Here is a 16,854-nt window from a genome sequence, read left to right on the forward strand (position 1 = left end):
TGAACGTATTCATCTGTATCTTTTGATTCGAATCCATTCTGTATATTTTTTGGTTTTGCATTTCAGTTTTATTAGTTTTTATTAACTGATAATTTTATGTATACTGATGTCATCTTCTATGTAGTTTTCTGTATTTCATTTTAGTTCATTTCCCGTGATTTGTTTAAGTCATGTGCTTTTTTTATTCTGTATGTTTTTGTGAAGAGGCTGCACTGAAAAACGGGAACAGGCCATGTTCCTGTAATATCTTAAATAACCAGCAGGGAGCGATACTTGATCATCTGGTCAATGTCTGTCGCTTAGTGATTGTTTCTCACAGAGTGGCTGCTATAAATACTCAGACATTCAGACATCTGCGGTCTCGGGTTGAAAGATTTTTACTTTTTAAAGTTTGTAAATTGCACTGCTTTGACGATATATTAAATATTTATGAGCAAGCTGGAAAAGGTAAACGATGACAAGCAAGGCTGTATGCCGATTTCCTTTATAACCTTTATTTGCTACACCATAAAAAAGATATATTTCTACTTTTCTACTTTCTACTTGGCTCAGGTTAACCAAATTATTGGTTTACAAAGGATAGGATTCCACAAAGGATTCATTGAGTGTATAAAGGATTGTGCTGCTGTTATATACACAACTACAATATTTTTTATCAGCAAATAAAACAAAACGAATAAATGCAAATGTTCACTCTCATTTTACAGTATTCTTTTGCCAATGTGTCAGTGTCTATAAAAACTATTGTATCAGTGGTCTCATCATAGGGACTCAATTACAAGTACAGTAGATAAGTAAAAATCTAAATTGGCACTATAGTTGGGATGAGGTCTTTCATATACTTTAAAAGTTTGCTCACAATCCTAAAATATTTCACTCTACACATTCGTTAATTTTGAGGGGCTCGATGTCTAATAATTATGGTTATTCAAGCTGATCATTTAATTGACTGCACTAAGGCAGAAATATCCAGAATACATGTGTTTTCAGTCAGGGAGATAACACCTGTACTTGTTCTGGTATGACTGACAGGAACCAAAATTATTTTGTGAGGCTTATGTAACAGTGAGAACAGGCAAATTCCAGCTCAAAGATTTTATGAGAAGATTTAAATGGTATTGCTTTATCTTCTTCTGTGTGTAATGACTTCTTCTGGACTTCATGTACCTGTAAAACAATGACAAATACAAAGAACATTATTTTATTCTTTATATTTCCACGACGGCTGTGGCGGTCACATAAACCCTGTTCGTCAGTCGATGTTACTTCCTGAACGTGAAGATAGACGATAGGCTGATCCATTCTCAGATCTGTCTGGTATTTAAAGCCACAAATGTATTTGTTCAAAATGTAGTTTTGTTATAAATTCTAATGTTCAGTTAGATGCAACTAGGTACATTGAACTATTAGGATTTCAGAAGAAAGCATTTTTGGATGATGCAATTGTCGCTTATTTCTGTACAGGATAGATTAAGATGAAGTATTTCTGAAGTACTACAAATTGTTCGTGTGTCCTCCCAAGCAAAGGTGACCCATTCATCTGAGCTATAGATATTAAAGATTTATATATATATATATATATATCTCTTCAAACAGTTCCTCTCACAAGGGTCATACACATATTGACAGTGTACAAAACAGATCAGTTTTATGCAGCATGTTTGAAATGAGAAAAATTAGGTGACTTATAAGTCAATATACAGTACGATACATTCACTAAAGACTATTTTTTGAGCATGCCATGGCTGTCTATGGGATCAGACGCAATTGCTAGATTGTTGCAGGCTGACAGAAGATTCGGGAGGTCGAGCAGAGTGAGGAACATGGACAGGGGAAAAAAACCTGGAACAGAAAACAGGCGAATAACGTTAAGCCTGACTAATGCGGACAATGTAAACACAAAATTAACAAGTCACAAGGACCAAATAACAGAAAGCGCTTGGTGGTGGTTCTGCAAGCACACACAAGGAAATAACTAAGACTAGGGGAAAACAAAAGGTTAGTTGTACAACTCACACACAATCAAATAACGAGGAGAACAAACTAAGGAGGCGGCAGAAAGAAGATAAAACATGCACATAATTTAGAAATATACAACAGGAGCATGAGAGAACGGAGGGTTGAGAGAGAGTTTACCGTGAGGACGTGAAGCAACCATCTGGCAGTGCAGACTGGAACCCAGGTGTAGAAATCAGTGGAGTCTGATCAGCAGAATGGGATACAGCTGCGCTGCTGTGAAGCTGAAGAAAGAGAAGGAAAAGGAAACAACACAGGAACACCGGGAATAACAAAATAAAAGCACAAGAGAAACGGCACATGACAGAACAGAGCAACTTAAATTTGTTCCACGTGAGATTAATTTATAATTTTCACGATTTTTAGATTAACAAAATTGGTTGTGAAAAACAGCACATCATTTTGAATTAAATTTTGTTTACCTGCTACACCACTATTGGTGTTTCACATTGAACTTCAGTCATAATAGTTTTATTTTAGGCACTTTATTTTGTATAAAATGAGGACATTTGAAAATCTAAAATGAGTATTATTTAACCTTTAAGATTTTTTCCCTACCAAATGCCAGACGAGGCCTTATTAGCACATTACTAATGGATACTGAACAAGAATGAGGAGTAATGACGGTCATGAGGAGAGGTACGGGTCAGAAACTGCCTAAAGTCCACAAAGAGATGTAATGCTACAGTCAAAACGATGAATGAGTCACTCCTATTCTTAAAGAGACTAGCATTTGTGCTCTCACTGTGTCAAACAGTCTTTACTTAAGTTTACTTATAGGTCTCAAGAAATCAAGATGGACTTCATTGAGAAACATCTGAAGGTCACAATCTGTCAGGATATTGAAAATAGATTAAAAAGGCAAGTTCCAAGAGTGATTCTTTTCTCAGTGCTTTCTCAGTGCCAGAGTTGTTGGTGTGTTTAATGTGGGATTGAAGCAAACTACACTATCCTACTCTTCTGTTTCACATCCGATACTGCAGGCTTGGTACTTAGGACAAAGCCAACCAAAGGGACTTGAACGCATCATGAATCACCTCAAGAGGAAAGAACTTGTCAGCAGGTTAATCCTTGTTTCTCAAACAATGGGTTCATCTTTTGGGCTGCGCTTTTCAGGGCAAAAGTTTAAAGGTCAGACACCTAATGCTGTTAGTGCATTAAATAACATACATAGCTGCAGTCAGAAGGATGATCACATCTATATTTCTTTATGAATTTACATGCTTACAGATTGTCGGGGGATTGAGTAAAGCGAAAAAAAAAAATAATAATGAAAGAAATCCAACAAAAGGTTGAATGTAAGATGGCGTGAGAGAGTCAGACACTTCAGTCAGCGTGACTGTCAGCAGTTTCATCACACGCCCACCACGACCCGGACTGGATCACTGATGCTGTGAGAACACTGTAGATCTGTGGACGGATGTGACTGGTTGTTATGAGAAGGTGTTCCATTCATCTGCCTGGTATCTAAAAGTAACCCATGTTGAAACTCACAGATGTTTCCCTGCAGTTCAGAAGTTAAAAACTAGCCATATGTCTAGAAAATTCTATGAAAAATGGAATTATTGGTCCAGTAGGATGTCCCGCTCAGGGTGTCCCTTGTTGGGATGGTACCTGACCTTTTTCATCCCAGCTGTACTTGTATTGATATCCTCTCATTCACATAATGCATTCCCCAGTCCTTCACCCTATATCTTACCATCCAAAACAAATGGCTAACCTTCACCAGGACCAAACTTACATCTATTTACACTGACCCAGTTATTTTGACGTCTTCATCCTCAAATTGAGGCTTAACCTTGTGGTTTCCATCCAAATATCCCCACAAAGTCGTGTTTTGTGTTTTCTCAAGAAGCCCACACATGTTTTTTGTGTTTTGTGGGGACCCCTCATAATGCTTTCCCCAGCCTCTCATCCCAAGTTTAGGAAGTTTGAATCCTCAAAATGAGGCTTTCGCCAGCAAAATATCCCCACTAGGAGATGTGAGATTTGGTCCCCACAATGACAGCTAAACAAGGACACACACATGTGCACAAAAAAGGCGTAAATGTTTGAGTCTATTTTAAAAGAGGAACGTGATCACCATGATTAAACTGTCCCAGTACGATCAATGATGCGGCGTATTCAACTTTGTTCTTCCAGGAATAGTGGCAGGAATTGGATACAGTAGATACAGGACCAGAATAAGGAAGCGGGAAGAAATGTTCAGTGCAATATTAAACAGGATTCTCTGATTAGTCGAAGTGATGTGGATTGGCTGACTGCTGAATGTTTACAGGGGTGAGGCAATGGAGCAGGAAGAAGGTGCACATGCAGGGGAAATAAGAAAGATTCAATACGACCCGACAAATATGATCCGACTGTAGTAGCTGAAAACATTGTTGACTGTAGAAGCAAAAAGTTTTGAAATGTAAAAAAGTGGGTCACTAACTCAGAGCAGATGAATGGTTAACCTGCCACGTCACAATTCCCTCCACTGCTCTTGCATGCATATGTTTGTTGTCCAACCAAACCCGAATTCTTCTACCACATTAGTGACACAAGCTGGTCAAAGCCTGAAAATGGACTGAATAACGCTCTATTCAACTGCAAAGACTAACAGCAAAATAAAGAGCTTTACTGCTGCTTATCAGTCCTGTGTGTGTGGAGGGCTGTAAAGTTTTACTACCCCTTGTTTTTGTTCCATTTTGGATACAAGTCTCGGCAGCTCACGTGAATGCGCTGGCTAATTTGTGGTGGCTTGGCTCCCAATCGTGCCAAGTCATCCCGGAAGCCTGTTGGATGAAGAGCCGGCTGAAAACCGTTCCCCTGACAATAAAGCCTTTTTACAACTTAAGAGTTGAACAAATAAAAATATAACACCTCTATAAAGTTAGGGGATTTTAAGGGTTATTTTAATCATCAGGAGCATTGATGTTTTTAACTGAAAATATTTTTTCAAAATATTTTTTCAATTTCTGGTTTCATATGCGCATGGAATTTATATATTCTGTATAAACTGACTAGAAAGAAATACATTTTGAAAAAATAGATTAAACCTTCAAACACAAAATGAAGATGCATTAAAATTCAGGTAAAATCATGCTCAAATTGATGAATGTGACTGTAATGTATTTCAATTTTCAATACGCTCTAACAGCATTTACAATGAGTAATTATTTTAAAAATAAAGGCTCAAACTTGGAGAGAAGATGAAAGGGAAGGAGAAATTATGCCCATTCAGATTAAATAGTAACATTAAAAGCATCTTTAAAATGTTGATATTGAATGAATGAAAAAATAAAAGCGATAATTGATAACATCAATAGTATGCTCATTTTTATTTTTATTTTTACTTTTATTTTCCTTTTTATTTTTCCATCAAGCTTAATAATCATCAGCATTGCTCTAATGGATATATATTTAGGTGCTAAAATCTCAGGTCAGCACGTGACTTGAGGCTGCTCTGTTTGTCTCATATTCCTGCCTCATATCTTGGCAAATCCTAATTTGATAGAAATAATTTCCTATGTAACCAATCAAAATGAATTAATGCAGACTGCCCAGAATAACTGAATGGGTGAGATTCTAGGGAGCCTTTGAGCAAACAAGCGACCACAGAGAGAGCAGAGAATGAGCGCTCTTCTCTAGGTCACACGTTACCAATGAAGCTTTTATGACGCTCATTTGTTGATGTGAAGTCGTGCTTGTCTGCCGACCCAAATGCAGACACTAATGATTAACTTGAATTAACTGATAACTGTGTGGCTACACCTATGCCAAATGATCCCTTACTGGCAAGTTTGGAAACCAGACATCAGGAAGTTGTCATATTTGTTTGTATTTTATCATCTTACTGCTGCATTTATAGCTTTTGTAAAATATATATATATATTCATAAAACAATGCAAGAGTTGTTTGACCTGCTAAATATGAATAAACAAGACATTTCCTTCTGCGTGGCAAGAGATAGTCATTTGCAAAAGTTGTGTTTTTTATTTATAAATTAGGAATTCCGTAATAAACTACAGTCGTAATATGTCTATTATTATCTTGTCTGTATCTCATTAAATCCAGATGTTTTTGTTTGTCCCCTAGCTTCCCCGGAACTTGGTTGGCCAATATACAAAATCAAATGAAAGAAATCATCAGATTTGTCAAGAGACTCTTTCCAATTACTATGGAAAACCAATAATAATTAAAAAAAAATAATAATAATTCCTGATGATGACTTGTTTCATAATTCATTTACGGGTAATGTTTAAAGTGTCGTGCCAGAGACATTACAAGTACAATCTCCAATGGTTGTTACACTTGTTTTCTTTTTCCTTTAAATATTTTTTCACACTATTTAGAATAATATTATATAAACTATGTTGTGTATTTAATTTCACAGGAGAGAGGGTAAAAGGTGGGATCATCTTCTGAGGCTGGAGAAAACTTCCTCACAAAATCCCGAGCCACAGCATTTGGTTTCTGAATGGGCATCCCTCACCGAGACTGTAGCTTCACTTGAACGACCTAACAGTATAATACGAGACAATTCCAGAACAACCAAGACACTCACTGTGGGCATCCAGGCTAGTACATTACCTTAAAGCCACCATAAAAGCTGGTACTGATGTGTGGAGCCATCACGACAAAAGAGAGGTGGCGGTGAATATGAAACAAGACAGAAAATGATCCTGAAAAGAAACTTGAGAAATAGACCAAAAAAACATTGAATGTAAGTAAGGCTATTAAAAAATGTAAATATACAGTGAAACTGCAAAAACATTTCATTTTATATGAAAATTAATTAAAATTTATATTAAAAAATAACTAAATAAAATTATGTACCAGACATTTAAAAACATATTTTTAAATTCTCTTTCAATGTATTTTGAGGAACAAGAAATACACACAAAATGACAAATGAAAAAAAAAAGTTGTATGGTTTTAGTCAGACCTCAAAAAAGCAGCAAAAATACAGGTAAAGGGCCATATATGGACCCTGGGCCACACTTTGCCCAGGTCTGTCCAAGGGTGTCATAGCTTCAAGAGCTCCACACAGAGGTCCAGGAGGCGTCTTTAGAGGATGCTTAAGCTCTCTGATCTGGGCTTTCTCAACGTGGAGGAGTATTGGCTCTACACATGAGCTTCATACCATTCACTAGTGGGGGTCCAGAACTCCTATGTGGTGACCTCATTTTGGCCATCTTGGTCTGTTAGTCACTTCAAATTATTGCCATTTAACTATATATTTATTAATGTTCTCAAAGTTTGGTTCTGAGAATTGTGTCAGAAAGCTGTTGTGTTTTCAAATTTCAGTGACTATATGACAGGTTTCAATGTAAATCTATGTAAATATATTCCAGTTTCAGCACCAGTTATTCAAACTGCTTGCCACAGTGAGAAAAAGAAACTGGTAAAGTTGGTTTTGTTTGTGTGATTGCCTACATTGTGACAAAAGAGCAACAAAGGTATGACAATAATGAGTTGTTGTTTCTTGCAGCACACTTTTAGCCACCACCAGCAAAGACAGTGGAATTTTACAAACGGCCCTTACTTTTGATTCCTACCACAGAGGAACACTTCTCCTTTCGTACCACTTTCATGCATACACTTTCATGAAGCGTAAATACTACAGATTAAAAATAAAAAATCTATAATAACAATATGATAATAAAAAGGACTTCATAAATTATCAAAGCAAGCAGCTTCACTATCTCCATATTCCACAGGTGCTGCCTGAATCTTGTCCAACAGGTTTACCAGCCTGAGAGGGAGAAGGAGGGGAGGAGGCGTGTGTGGAGGAGGCGTTGCACTGCTACAATCAAAAAGACGCTATAAGAGAATGATACAAACACAAGTGCTTGAGAATCTCTCGATCTGCAGTGTTGCTTCCTCAGGTATGAAGTGAGGCAGGCAATGTTTCGGTGGCGACCGCAACAGCAGACCTGAAGCCGTTTCTGGACCCAGCGAGACAAACATTCATCTCCCTCGGAAGGTCAGTGCACAATTCCTGAGTAATTATTTACCCTACAGTTCTCTGTCAAGGGAGAAATGGCTTGTGAGACATTGAAAACAATGAAGCGTGTTCTTTCTTAGAAGTATTTTCATTTTTTGAGCCTGTACAAATGGGAGTTGAGGATACCTTTTACCATTTTAGGAGTAGTAGTTAAGGTACTCCAGGCTTGTGTTTGCGAAGCTCTTAAGCAAACACATCCGTCAATGCAGAAACTTGACTTAGCTAAAGTATTTGGAATTATAGCAGGGTGGTAATGACAAGGCAGGAGAATTCCTCACAGCGACTTCCTGATATTGCCACATTGACTCATACCTGGAATGTCTCTGCAGCTGTTGAGTGAATCAAACGGGCATCGACCTACCTCAGAAGACATCTCGCCAATATGAGCGAGGACAGAGGCAGGCAGGTCCAGAGACACAGCCACAGCAACCGGCAACCCCCCAACGTCAAACCAAAGCTTGTGCAGAATGACACCAAGGGTGAGCAGATAAGGAAGGAGAAGTCTGTCAAAGTCAGGCGGTCCAGAAGCATCGACTCGGAGCGGAGCGAGAGGGGAAGGAGGCGAGAAAGATCGAGGCACCATGGGGAGCGCAGGCAGCGAGGCAGGAGTGAGGAAACCCGGCGGCGGGACCGAAGAGAGGGAGACAGCGTCAAGAAGCGTCCCGAAGACGACGTGGAGGAAACAGAATGTGCCATCTGCTTCTGTTCATATGATAACATCTTCAAGACGCCGAAACTGCTGGCATGTGGGCACACCTTTTGTCTGGAGTGCCTGGCTCGCATCAATGTGACCTCCCCGGAGCTGAAGACTCTCTCCTGCCCCGTGTGCAGGGAGGTGACCGAGCTCCCTCATGGTCAAGATTTACCCCGTTTGGGCAATAACCAGGACATTATCGGGAAACTTCCCCCCGAGATGCACAGGGCACTTTCCATCCGCTTCCAGCGCAGCAAAGGAAAACTAGTACTAAAGAATCCTCCGCTGACAAGTCCCACCAAGTCCAACATTCTCTCTCTGCCTAAGAAGAGTCAGGAGAACCAGCCGCCAGCAGGGGGGCAACCTTTAAACCAAATAGAGCAGGGGATAGCGCCAACAACCGTGGTGGACGTGGGAAGACCTCCGCACCCAGTCAGAGGACGCCTACGCAGGTTGTTCCGCTCGGATCAGTGCTACTACGCCGTGGTGGCGTCAGTTATTGCTGTCACTGTGGCGCTGATGCTGGTGGGGATACTTGCATTTGTGATCATACCCAATGTGACCAGGCCTGGACGTCCGATCAACCAAACATCCCCCCAAAACTTTGGACCGGGCGGATTCAACCCTGACCCTTAAATCAGTGTTTGTGTTGACTCTATGAAGGATATCCGGAAGAACTCACAGTGTCTGTCAAAACAAGGATGGCCACATATTTTTGTTGAAGTGAGACGAAGGTTACCCGGGTTGGAAGAAGGACTAGTTTATCCTGTTGGGTTTTTACCCCGTGTTTATCTGTCAGTCATAATAAATCATCCCAGCTGCACTAAATTCGTCGACAAGTTCGAGTTGTACCCAAAGTGAAGAATCCTGATGAACCAAAGATACATGTATATATCAGCATATATTTTTGTAAATGTCTAATTTATAGTTATCCATTAAAGCTATTTTCACATATCATGAAGCCTGTGTCAGATATCAGTGTGATTTAATGTCAAAAACACTGGCATTATCTAATTCTCCCTGAGACCTGCATATTTCAGGTTGACATTTGATCACCTCCAGTGGTGTAAACAGTGCAGCCTTCGCTCTGTTTCCTTCTGCTGTGACGCTGGCAAACCAGTTACGCTGTTTATTTTTGGTGTGTTTTCCTTGGCTGTCCTGTTGCGGTCTGCGGCTTCTCTTGCTGTCGGAGCATTGTTTGGAAGGCTACGTCAAATGGCACAATTATTCTGAACTAGGCTTGGCGTTAAAAGCTTTTTCATTGCCATTTGCGGCAAATGTTTGTCAGGTAAAGCAGAATGAGCATACTTTTGAATTAATAGAACCTAAAGGCATAAAAACATGAGACGGATTCAAAGAAACATTAGGAAAAATAATAAAGGAGTGAAAAAACATTGATTTTTAACTTTTCGTGGCTGTGTGGAAGTTTAAAGAGAATTTGAAAAACTAGAAGTCAGGAAAATAAATACCACAAAGAACAAATAAAACATGATGAAGAACAAAAAATACATGGAAAAAGAAACAATTTGACATGCTGATGGTATTGTTACGTATTTTTCCATTGACCGTCTGAGGGCCGGATATATGCAGGCAGGGGCCCACATGTGGCCCCAGGGCCACACTTTGCCATAGTAAAATTTATGTTAAGGTTTATCCCTCAGCAGTGAAGGTTTCATGATGGATGTATCTGTCTTTTCTCTAGCTCACAGACTCACCCACTCATTTCAAGTATTATTCTCTAAATGCAAAATGTTTAATTGGTTTGAAAACATAGTTTTGAAACAGTGGAAACCCACGACTGTATTAAGTTGTAGGAATTAAAAAAAAACAACACACACACACAAAGCTCCAGTTAACTATTCACATGAGTAGCTAATCTGAGAAGGATAATGTGGACAAAAGTCAATCAGGAAGTCTGTGATAACATCATCATCACCCTGCCGTTTCAATCAGCCGCTTACTGAAGCACTTGTAGTAGTGGTATTTTCAATATCAGGATAAACTTAAGTGGGGTTAAAGCGGTGAGAAACTTGGATGGTAATAAAAGGAATAAAGATATGTTAAAATCATAGATCATCATATATGTTATAGATCAAATTATATATCAAATAGAATGGCTTTTATGTCATTGCACCACAAGTGGTAACAACGAAATAATGTCACATTAAATATTTGAATATTTTATATTATGTATTAAATATTATTTTTAACATATCTGTTTGAAAAGTATTTAATATTTTTTAATCTTTTAAATGGTTGATTGTTGAGTTTCAAAGTCCACATAAATGTTAATAGTTTCATCAATTTACTTTAGACACACTATGTGATAAATAATCAAAATATTAATGTAACCGATAAAGAATTGTAGTATACAAACTGAAGACCAAAGTTTATCCTTTCTAAGAAAAAGCAAAGTAAATAAATTAAAAATATGACTTTGATGATTATAATAAATGTTCATCATACCTTAAATATTAGATTGTAAGAACACTTTTTTAAATATTCATGTATGCATTTACCCAAAAATAAAAACAAAAAAACAACAAGAATTAGCCTCACTTAAAATTACTTATGCTACCCTGTCACCTCCTAGAATGAAATAAAAAAATTAATAAATAACAAAGACAACAAACTGAAACATTCAAAACATAATACAAGAGGGGGAGAAAAAATATTTTATATGTGATTCAATGACAATAGTTATGCAGAATAGTTAAAAAACATCATAAAAATATATAAACAATATGATGTATTTTACAATATACTTTAGAAAGAGAACTGGCATACATGTGTTGACAATGTATTATTAAAATGGGGGATAACACATATTTACCTTTTTTTTTTATTTATTTATTTATTTTTTAACTGTTATTTACCTTAATTATGAACATGTTCCCTTTCCTAGTTATTTCCTACTTGATTTGCCTAGTTTTGTTAATTATTATTGTGACTTATTTTCACATCAATTCAATTAATTCATTGTTTTCTTCTTGATGGTTCTTCAATAAGACGCCCTTTATTATAACTAGAATAATAGTACACACATTGGTGTTCAAATTTCAAATAACAATGACAGGACACTCCCACTACACTACGCTCTTCGAGCAAATATGGTCCTGTGGACCATCAGACGCGGACCCCCACCCTTGTCCTCATCCCCTCCCTCCACTAATATTTCTTCAACATTATGACACCGTCCGATCCGCGACTCCAAAGTCAAAGTCCCTATTGTGGATTTTCCTATCCACGGCGATGGCGTCCACTCCCTCTGGTTCTGCTCTGACTGCCGTTCTCCGATGTCGAAGGAATGTGTGGGCCAGGAATAAGCCGAGCAAGCGGCCTCCTCCAGCGGGCTACAGCCTGGGACTGGCCGGTGTGCTGGCGCAGGAGGCTCCGGCTGAGCGGGGTCGGGGAGCGCGAATCGTGGTGAGGGCAAGGCTGGCAGTCAACAATCCGTCACACGAACTGAAAGGAAATATGCAGACGAGGGCCAGGTTGAAGGATTGCTTCTCCAAACTTCGAGGTCCTGACCCAGAAGAGCCAGTTGGCGGGGATTTTCTGCGTCATCTGGCGCGAAAAGTGATATCAAGTTTCCGTGGAGCCGATCGTCACCCTTCTATCGTCATTACACATGTATGTCCCGCACAAGTATATCAAATAGTACTTGTTCAGGAAATCACGGAACAGTTTGGGGAGTCCAGGTGTTCTGGATCAAGTATCGTGTCCAGAGGCTGGTCCACGCTGAGGGACACCTGTTTGTCTCTGACGACCATGCTTTCTGACGTCATGTTTCGCAAGCTCGCAGGGCTTTGTTTGCCCAGCAGATGGCGCCGTCACACCTCTCAACGACACAGGGGGGACGACAACCGCTAACACAAGTAAGTCCGACGCTTTAACGTGTCACTTACAATTGAAAAAAAAAACTATGCAAACGTTGTCATCTCTATTTCAGACAGGTGAACAAGCTCACATGGACCTAAACCGCCCTAAGAACTAACAAGGACAGAAGACCAGAGCGGAAACATCGGATTGAGTCCAAACACAACAGTGTTACGAGATTATTTATTGACTTAAACTTTGCAATAAGCGTTGGACTTTGAGCACCATGATATTGGAGACTGAAGATCCGTTTGTGTCTGAATAAAAATAACCGACCTGCGCAAACATGTCCAACTTGGCTAACACTTGCAAAAATGGTCGCTGGTTCCAGATACTCAGAAGTCTTCAGATCAAGTTCAACCAAAGCTCCGGACCATTTCAGCTGTTCTTTTTTTCCCCCACATTCCAAAGTAAGCCAGGCATTTCTGGAAATGCAGGTCAAACGTTGTTCTAGACACTTTCACTGACATGTCATTATGAACGAACCCGCCTTAACAAATTTGTCTAGTCGAAACGAACTTTGTCTAAATATAGCAGAATAAACATGTGGGTTTCACTTCAGAGCTAAGATACTGCACGCGTATCTTCAAACAGAATGAAATGCACAAATCATGAAACTGTCAACTACTACATAAAAGGTCGATCTGGTAATATTATTTGGTGGTTGGTGGTTTAAACCATCTGTCTGTCTGCACTCAGTCTGAAAAAAAGAATTCCTTTTATTGTTTTTGTCACGTAAGCGACAGAACTCCATGATGAATGATCCTAAATACCAGGATGCAATTCACGACAATTGCAATGAAATGTATAAAATTCATCAGTGGATTTTAAGCTCAAGTATCATCCGTTCTGGTCGAAATACAGCGTTCACAGTTTGACATTTAAACCGATTTTTACGTCTTTGTTGTGTAAACGAAAGGTGGGGGCAGAGGGCGGGACTTCCGGTTGTTCCTCTTTACCGGAAGCGGTCGTGTTACTTTCTGTCGTTAGACTCAGATAAACTCGATCAAACTACACTTCTGCTTCAACAGCCGATGAAAAACGACGGAACGATACCATTCGAAGCTGAATACGCTTCACTGCCCCGTACATCGCCGCCAAACCACTGGACACACCGGCACAAAATGGAAAGAAATCCACATTGCCAGAGTAAGTGAGTGCTACTTAGAACACGGGCTTCCTCGAGATAGAGTATTTACATGCCCTCACCGATACACGAGACGTCTGACCAGATACACAGCAGACTAGCGACGGACTGCACTTTAGTGTGTCATGTCATGTTTGTCCTGGCTGCTACAGGTGATCGACGTGTTACAGCAGTTTGATGATTCATCCTTAAACTCGACAACTTCCTCACATAGGATTCACTGCTACACGACTCAAATTTCTGTTACATTTTGAATGAGGAACCATTGTTTCCCTAATTCTTTTTTTTTGTTTTTTTTTGCAGACTGAAAGTGACAGTTGGGCATCCGGAAACAGCATGATATCTTGAATCAGATGGCTGTCCATTTTTGACTGACTTTACAAACAGCACTTTGAGCCACAACATATTTCATCCTGTGTTTGTGATGAAAGACACGGTATCTTTACCGGATCCTGTTCCTTTTGTCTGCAACACACATTACTATTCAAACTCTTTCACACCCCTCCCACCCTTCCTGTGCCTGGGCCATGCTTCGCAAGAAAGGTTCAGCAGTTATTTGCGGTGTTGTCCTGTTTATCATCTGGAACGCGGTATTGGTTCATCTGCTGTGGAGCAGACCACCTGCAGACACCGGCCTCGATGACAGGGACCCGGGTGAGGGGGCTTTTAGTGAAGTGGTTGGAGATTTGCTCCGCATGGCAAATGCATTTGAGTCTGAGCTTGAAATGCAGAAAAAAATTCTTCTCCAGATCAAGAACTACCAGTCACTGGTGGGACCATCGTTTTACAAAAGAGGAAAGATTGTTTTCCCACCGTCGCCAGTTATACCCATTCTGGTCATTGCCTGCAACAGGGTCACTGTACGACGTTGTTTGGACAAACTCTTGCTGCATCGACCTTCGGCTGAACTTCACCCAATTATTGTAAGCCAGGACTGTGGACATGCGCAGACAGCAGAGGTTATCGGCTCATATGGAAATCAAGTCATTCATCTGAAACAGCCAGACCTGTCCGACATTGCTGTGCGACGGGAGCATAAGAAGTTTCAAGGCTACTATAAGATCTCAAGGCATTACCGCTGGGCCCTGAATCAAGTGTTCAAGAACTTTTCTTATAGCTCTGTCGTGATCGTTGAGGATGATCTGGAGGTAACTTTTTGAAACAAATATTTAAAACTGAAAAGTTGATTTTGCCCAGAAGGCATGTATGTATAGTACACGTGTTTAATTGCATGTGTTTTATTATTATTCACTGTGAGTCAAATTAGAATGCTGCATTTGTGCTTTTAGGATTTTATAATTTTATTTTGTATACTTAACAAGAACCTATTTCGTGTTAGAACTTGCATGAGAACCTACTTCTTTGTAATTCCTTTTTTGTCAGAGTAGCATTATCATTTGTACAGAATGTTAACGCAGATATTTCTCTTCCCGTAGGTGGCGCCAGACTTCTTTGAGTATTTCACAGCAGTTCTTCCTCTGTTGAAATCAGACCCCAGTCTTTGGTGTGCTTCGGCCTGGAATGACAATGGCAGAGATGGTTTTGTGGATCCGGGTAGGGCAGACCTGCTCTACCGGACCGACTTCTTTCCAGGACTAGGCTGGATGCTCCTTAAAGAAGTGTGGGAGGAGCTTGAGCCCAAGTGGCCTGCCTCCTTCTGGGACGACTGGATGCGCCAGCCAGAGCAACGGCGTGACCGTGCCTGTATCCGCCCCGAAATCTCACGGACAATTACCTTTGGCCGCCAAGGTGTAAGCCTGGGTCAGTTTTATGATAGATACTTGCGTTACATTAAGCTTAACACTCAGTTTGTGCCTTTCACCAAGATCGATCTCAGTTACTTGAAAAAGGAAAAGTACACTGAAAGCTTTGAGAAAGAAGTTTACAGTGCGCCGTTGGTAACATATGAAGAAGTTAAGAATGGGAAGCTTCAAGGTCCAGGGCCTTTTCGCCTTCAATATTCATCTAAGGACAGTTTCAAAGTGCTTGCTAAAAATCTTGGAGTCATGGATGACCTGAAATCTGGGGTTCCGCGGGCTGGATACAGAGGGATTGTCAGTGTTTTTTTGAGAGGGCAGAGAATATTTATCGCCCCTCCTCCTGGATGGAGCGGATATGATCCCAACTGGAGCTAAGGAAAAAAGAAAACTGAGCCACAGTCCCATTTTAATTCCTGTTAGCAGTTGATAAATATTTCAACACCAAAGACAGATGACAAGAAATGTTTAGATATACATGTTTTTTTTTTTTATTGTACCTAACTTGGGGTTTTTCCAGCACCACTCAGGTCTTACTGTGATCTAAAAAAACACATCTGATGTAGAGCAATAATTTTGTCAAGAAAAACTGCTGAAACTGACCAGATCTATTTTCATAAAAGTCTATGAAGCTCAATATATATATATGTAAGTATGTATGTATGTATGTATGTTAGCAAGATGAGGTGCAGTGTGTGTCCAGTACTAATGTGATAAGTGGTCTGTGGTGTTCTGACAATCTTTGTTTCATGATGTGTAAATGGGATCTGCCTAAATATGCCTTAATGGTGACTAATTTTGTTCCATTGATTCCTTTCTGTTGAATGTTCCGGGTAATTATCTCGTCTGTGTCGTATTGTGACTTACAGCATTTTTGATTGTACTTTTGGGAATAAAAAAACATGTCAAGTTCACACACAAGTCTGATTACACACCACTGCTACATAAGACATGTTTAATACTGCATAAAATGGTCCCTTTTTTATCGATCATTTCGATGCTAACTTCATTTATTTGGATTGGTAACCCAAAGGCTCAAGGATTCAGACACAAAATGCAAGTTTCCTCATCAAAATACATTGCATTTTAGGTGACCATTTAGCACTGCCTTGCTGCTGAGAAAGAATCTTGCCCTAGCCGCCCATTGAGAATATCTTTGAGATGTATTTTGGGCTGTAGTTTTCTCACAAATTCAGCTTTGGTTCACTATAATATGTGAGTGTCAGCAGCAGAGGTGCGTCGTGCGCTACGTTTTTGAGACAAATATGTTCCTGTGTTGACTTCACAGAAAAACAATACATAAGGTGGTGTGAAACCACAAACGCACAAACTTTAGTGTAGACCACTGATATGATTCCAAGGCCTAATAGGG

The 16,854-nt window shown here is 39.7% G+C and overlaps 3 protein-coding genes across 3 annotated transcripts; all 3 read left to right on the forward strand.

The window, feature by feature from the left end:
• The first annotated feature begins 7,832 nt into the window (after positions 1-7,832).
• Positions 7,833-9,656, forward strand: rnf183 (ring finger protein 183). Its single transcript, XM_053888349.1, has 2 exons — positions 7,833-7,984; positions 8,335-9,656. Exon 2 carries the CDS (start codon positions 8,388-8,390, stop codon positions 9,333-9,335), a length of 948 nt encoding a protein of 315 aa, XP_053744324.1. The 5' UTR covers positions 7,833-7,984; positions 8,335-8,387; the 3' UTR covers positions 9,336-9,656.
• A 2,162-nt stretch (positions 9,657-11,818) lies between these two features.
• LOC128746523 (uncharacterized) lies at positions 11,819-13,368 on the forward strand. The gene is made up of 2 exons (XM_053843626.1): positions 11,819-12,577; positions 12,652-13,368. Exon 1 carries the CDS (start codon positions 11,952-11,954, stop codon positions 12,570-12,572), a length of 621 nt encoding a protein of 206 aa, XP_053699601.1. The 5' UTR covers positions 11,819-11,951; the 3' UTR covers positions 12,573-12,577; positions 12,652-13,368.
• Positions 13,369-13,534: 166 nt separating this feature from the next.
• On the forward strand, positions 13,535-16,837 carry mgat1a (alpha-1,3-mannosyl-glycoprotein 2-beta-N-acetylglucosaminyltransferase a). Its single transcript, XM_053888046.1, has 3 exons — positions 13,535-13,727; positions 14,029-14,873; positions 15,162-16,837. The coding sequence occupies exons 2-3, from the start codon at positions 14,253-14,255 to the stop codon at positions 15,858-15,860; spliced, it is 1,320 nt and encodes a 439-aa protein (XP_053744021.1). The 5' UTR covers positions 13,535-13,727; positions 14,029-14,252; the 3' UTR covers positions 15,861-16,837.
• The last annotated feature ends 17 nt before the right edge of the window (positions 16,838-16,854 follow it).

The sequence above is a fragment of the Synchiropus splendidus genome, chromosome 15, assembly GCF_027744825.2.
Source record: "Synchiropus splendidus isolate RoL2022-P1 chromosome 15, RoL_Sspl_1.0, whole genome shotgun sequence".
Taxonomy (NCBI): Eukaryota; Metazoa; Chordata; class Actinopteri; order Syngnathiformes; family Callionymidae; genus Synchiropus; species Synchiropus splendidus.

Bases quoted from the DNA above. Each gene is read 5' to 3' on its own strand.
- rnf183 (XM_053888349.1), top strand. From the start codon at position 8,388: ATGAGCGAGGACAGAGGCAGGCAGGTCCAGAGACACAGCCACAGCAAC.
- LOC128746523 (XM_053843626.1), top strand. From the start codon at position 11,952: ATGGCGTCCACTCCCTCTGGTTCTGCTCTGACTGCCGTTCTCCGATGT.
- mgat1a (XM_053888046.1), top strand. From the start codon at position 14,253: ATGCTTCGCAAGAAAGGTTCAGCAGTTATTTGCGGTGTTGTCCTGTTT. The intron at 14,874-15,161 runs GTAACTTTTTGA...CTCTTCCCGTAG, and splicing joins TCGTTGAGGATGATCTGGAG to GTGGCGCCAGACTTCTTTGA.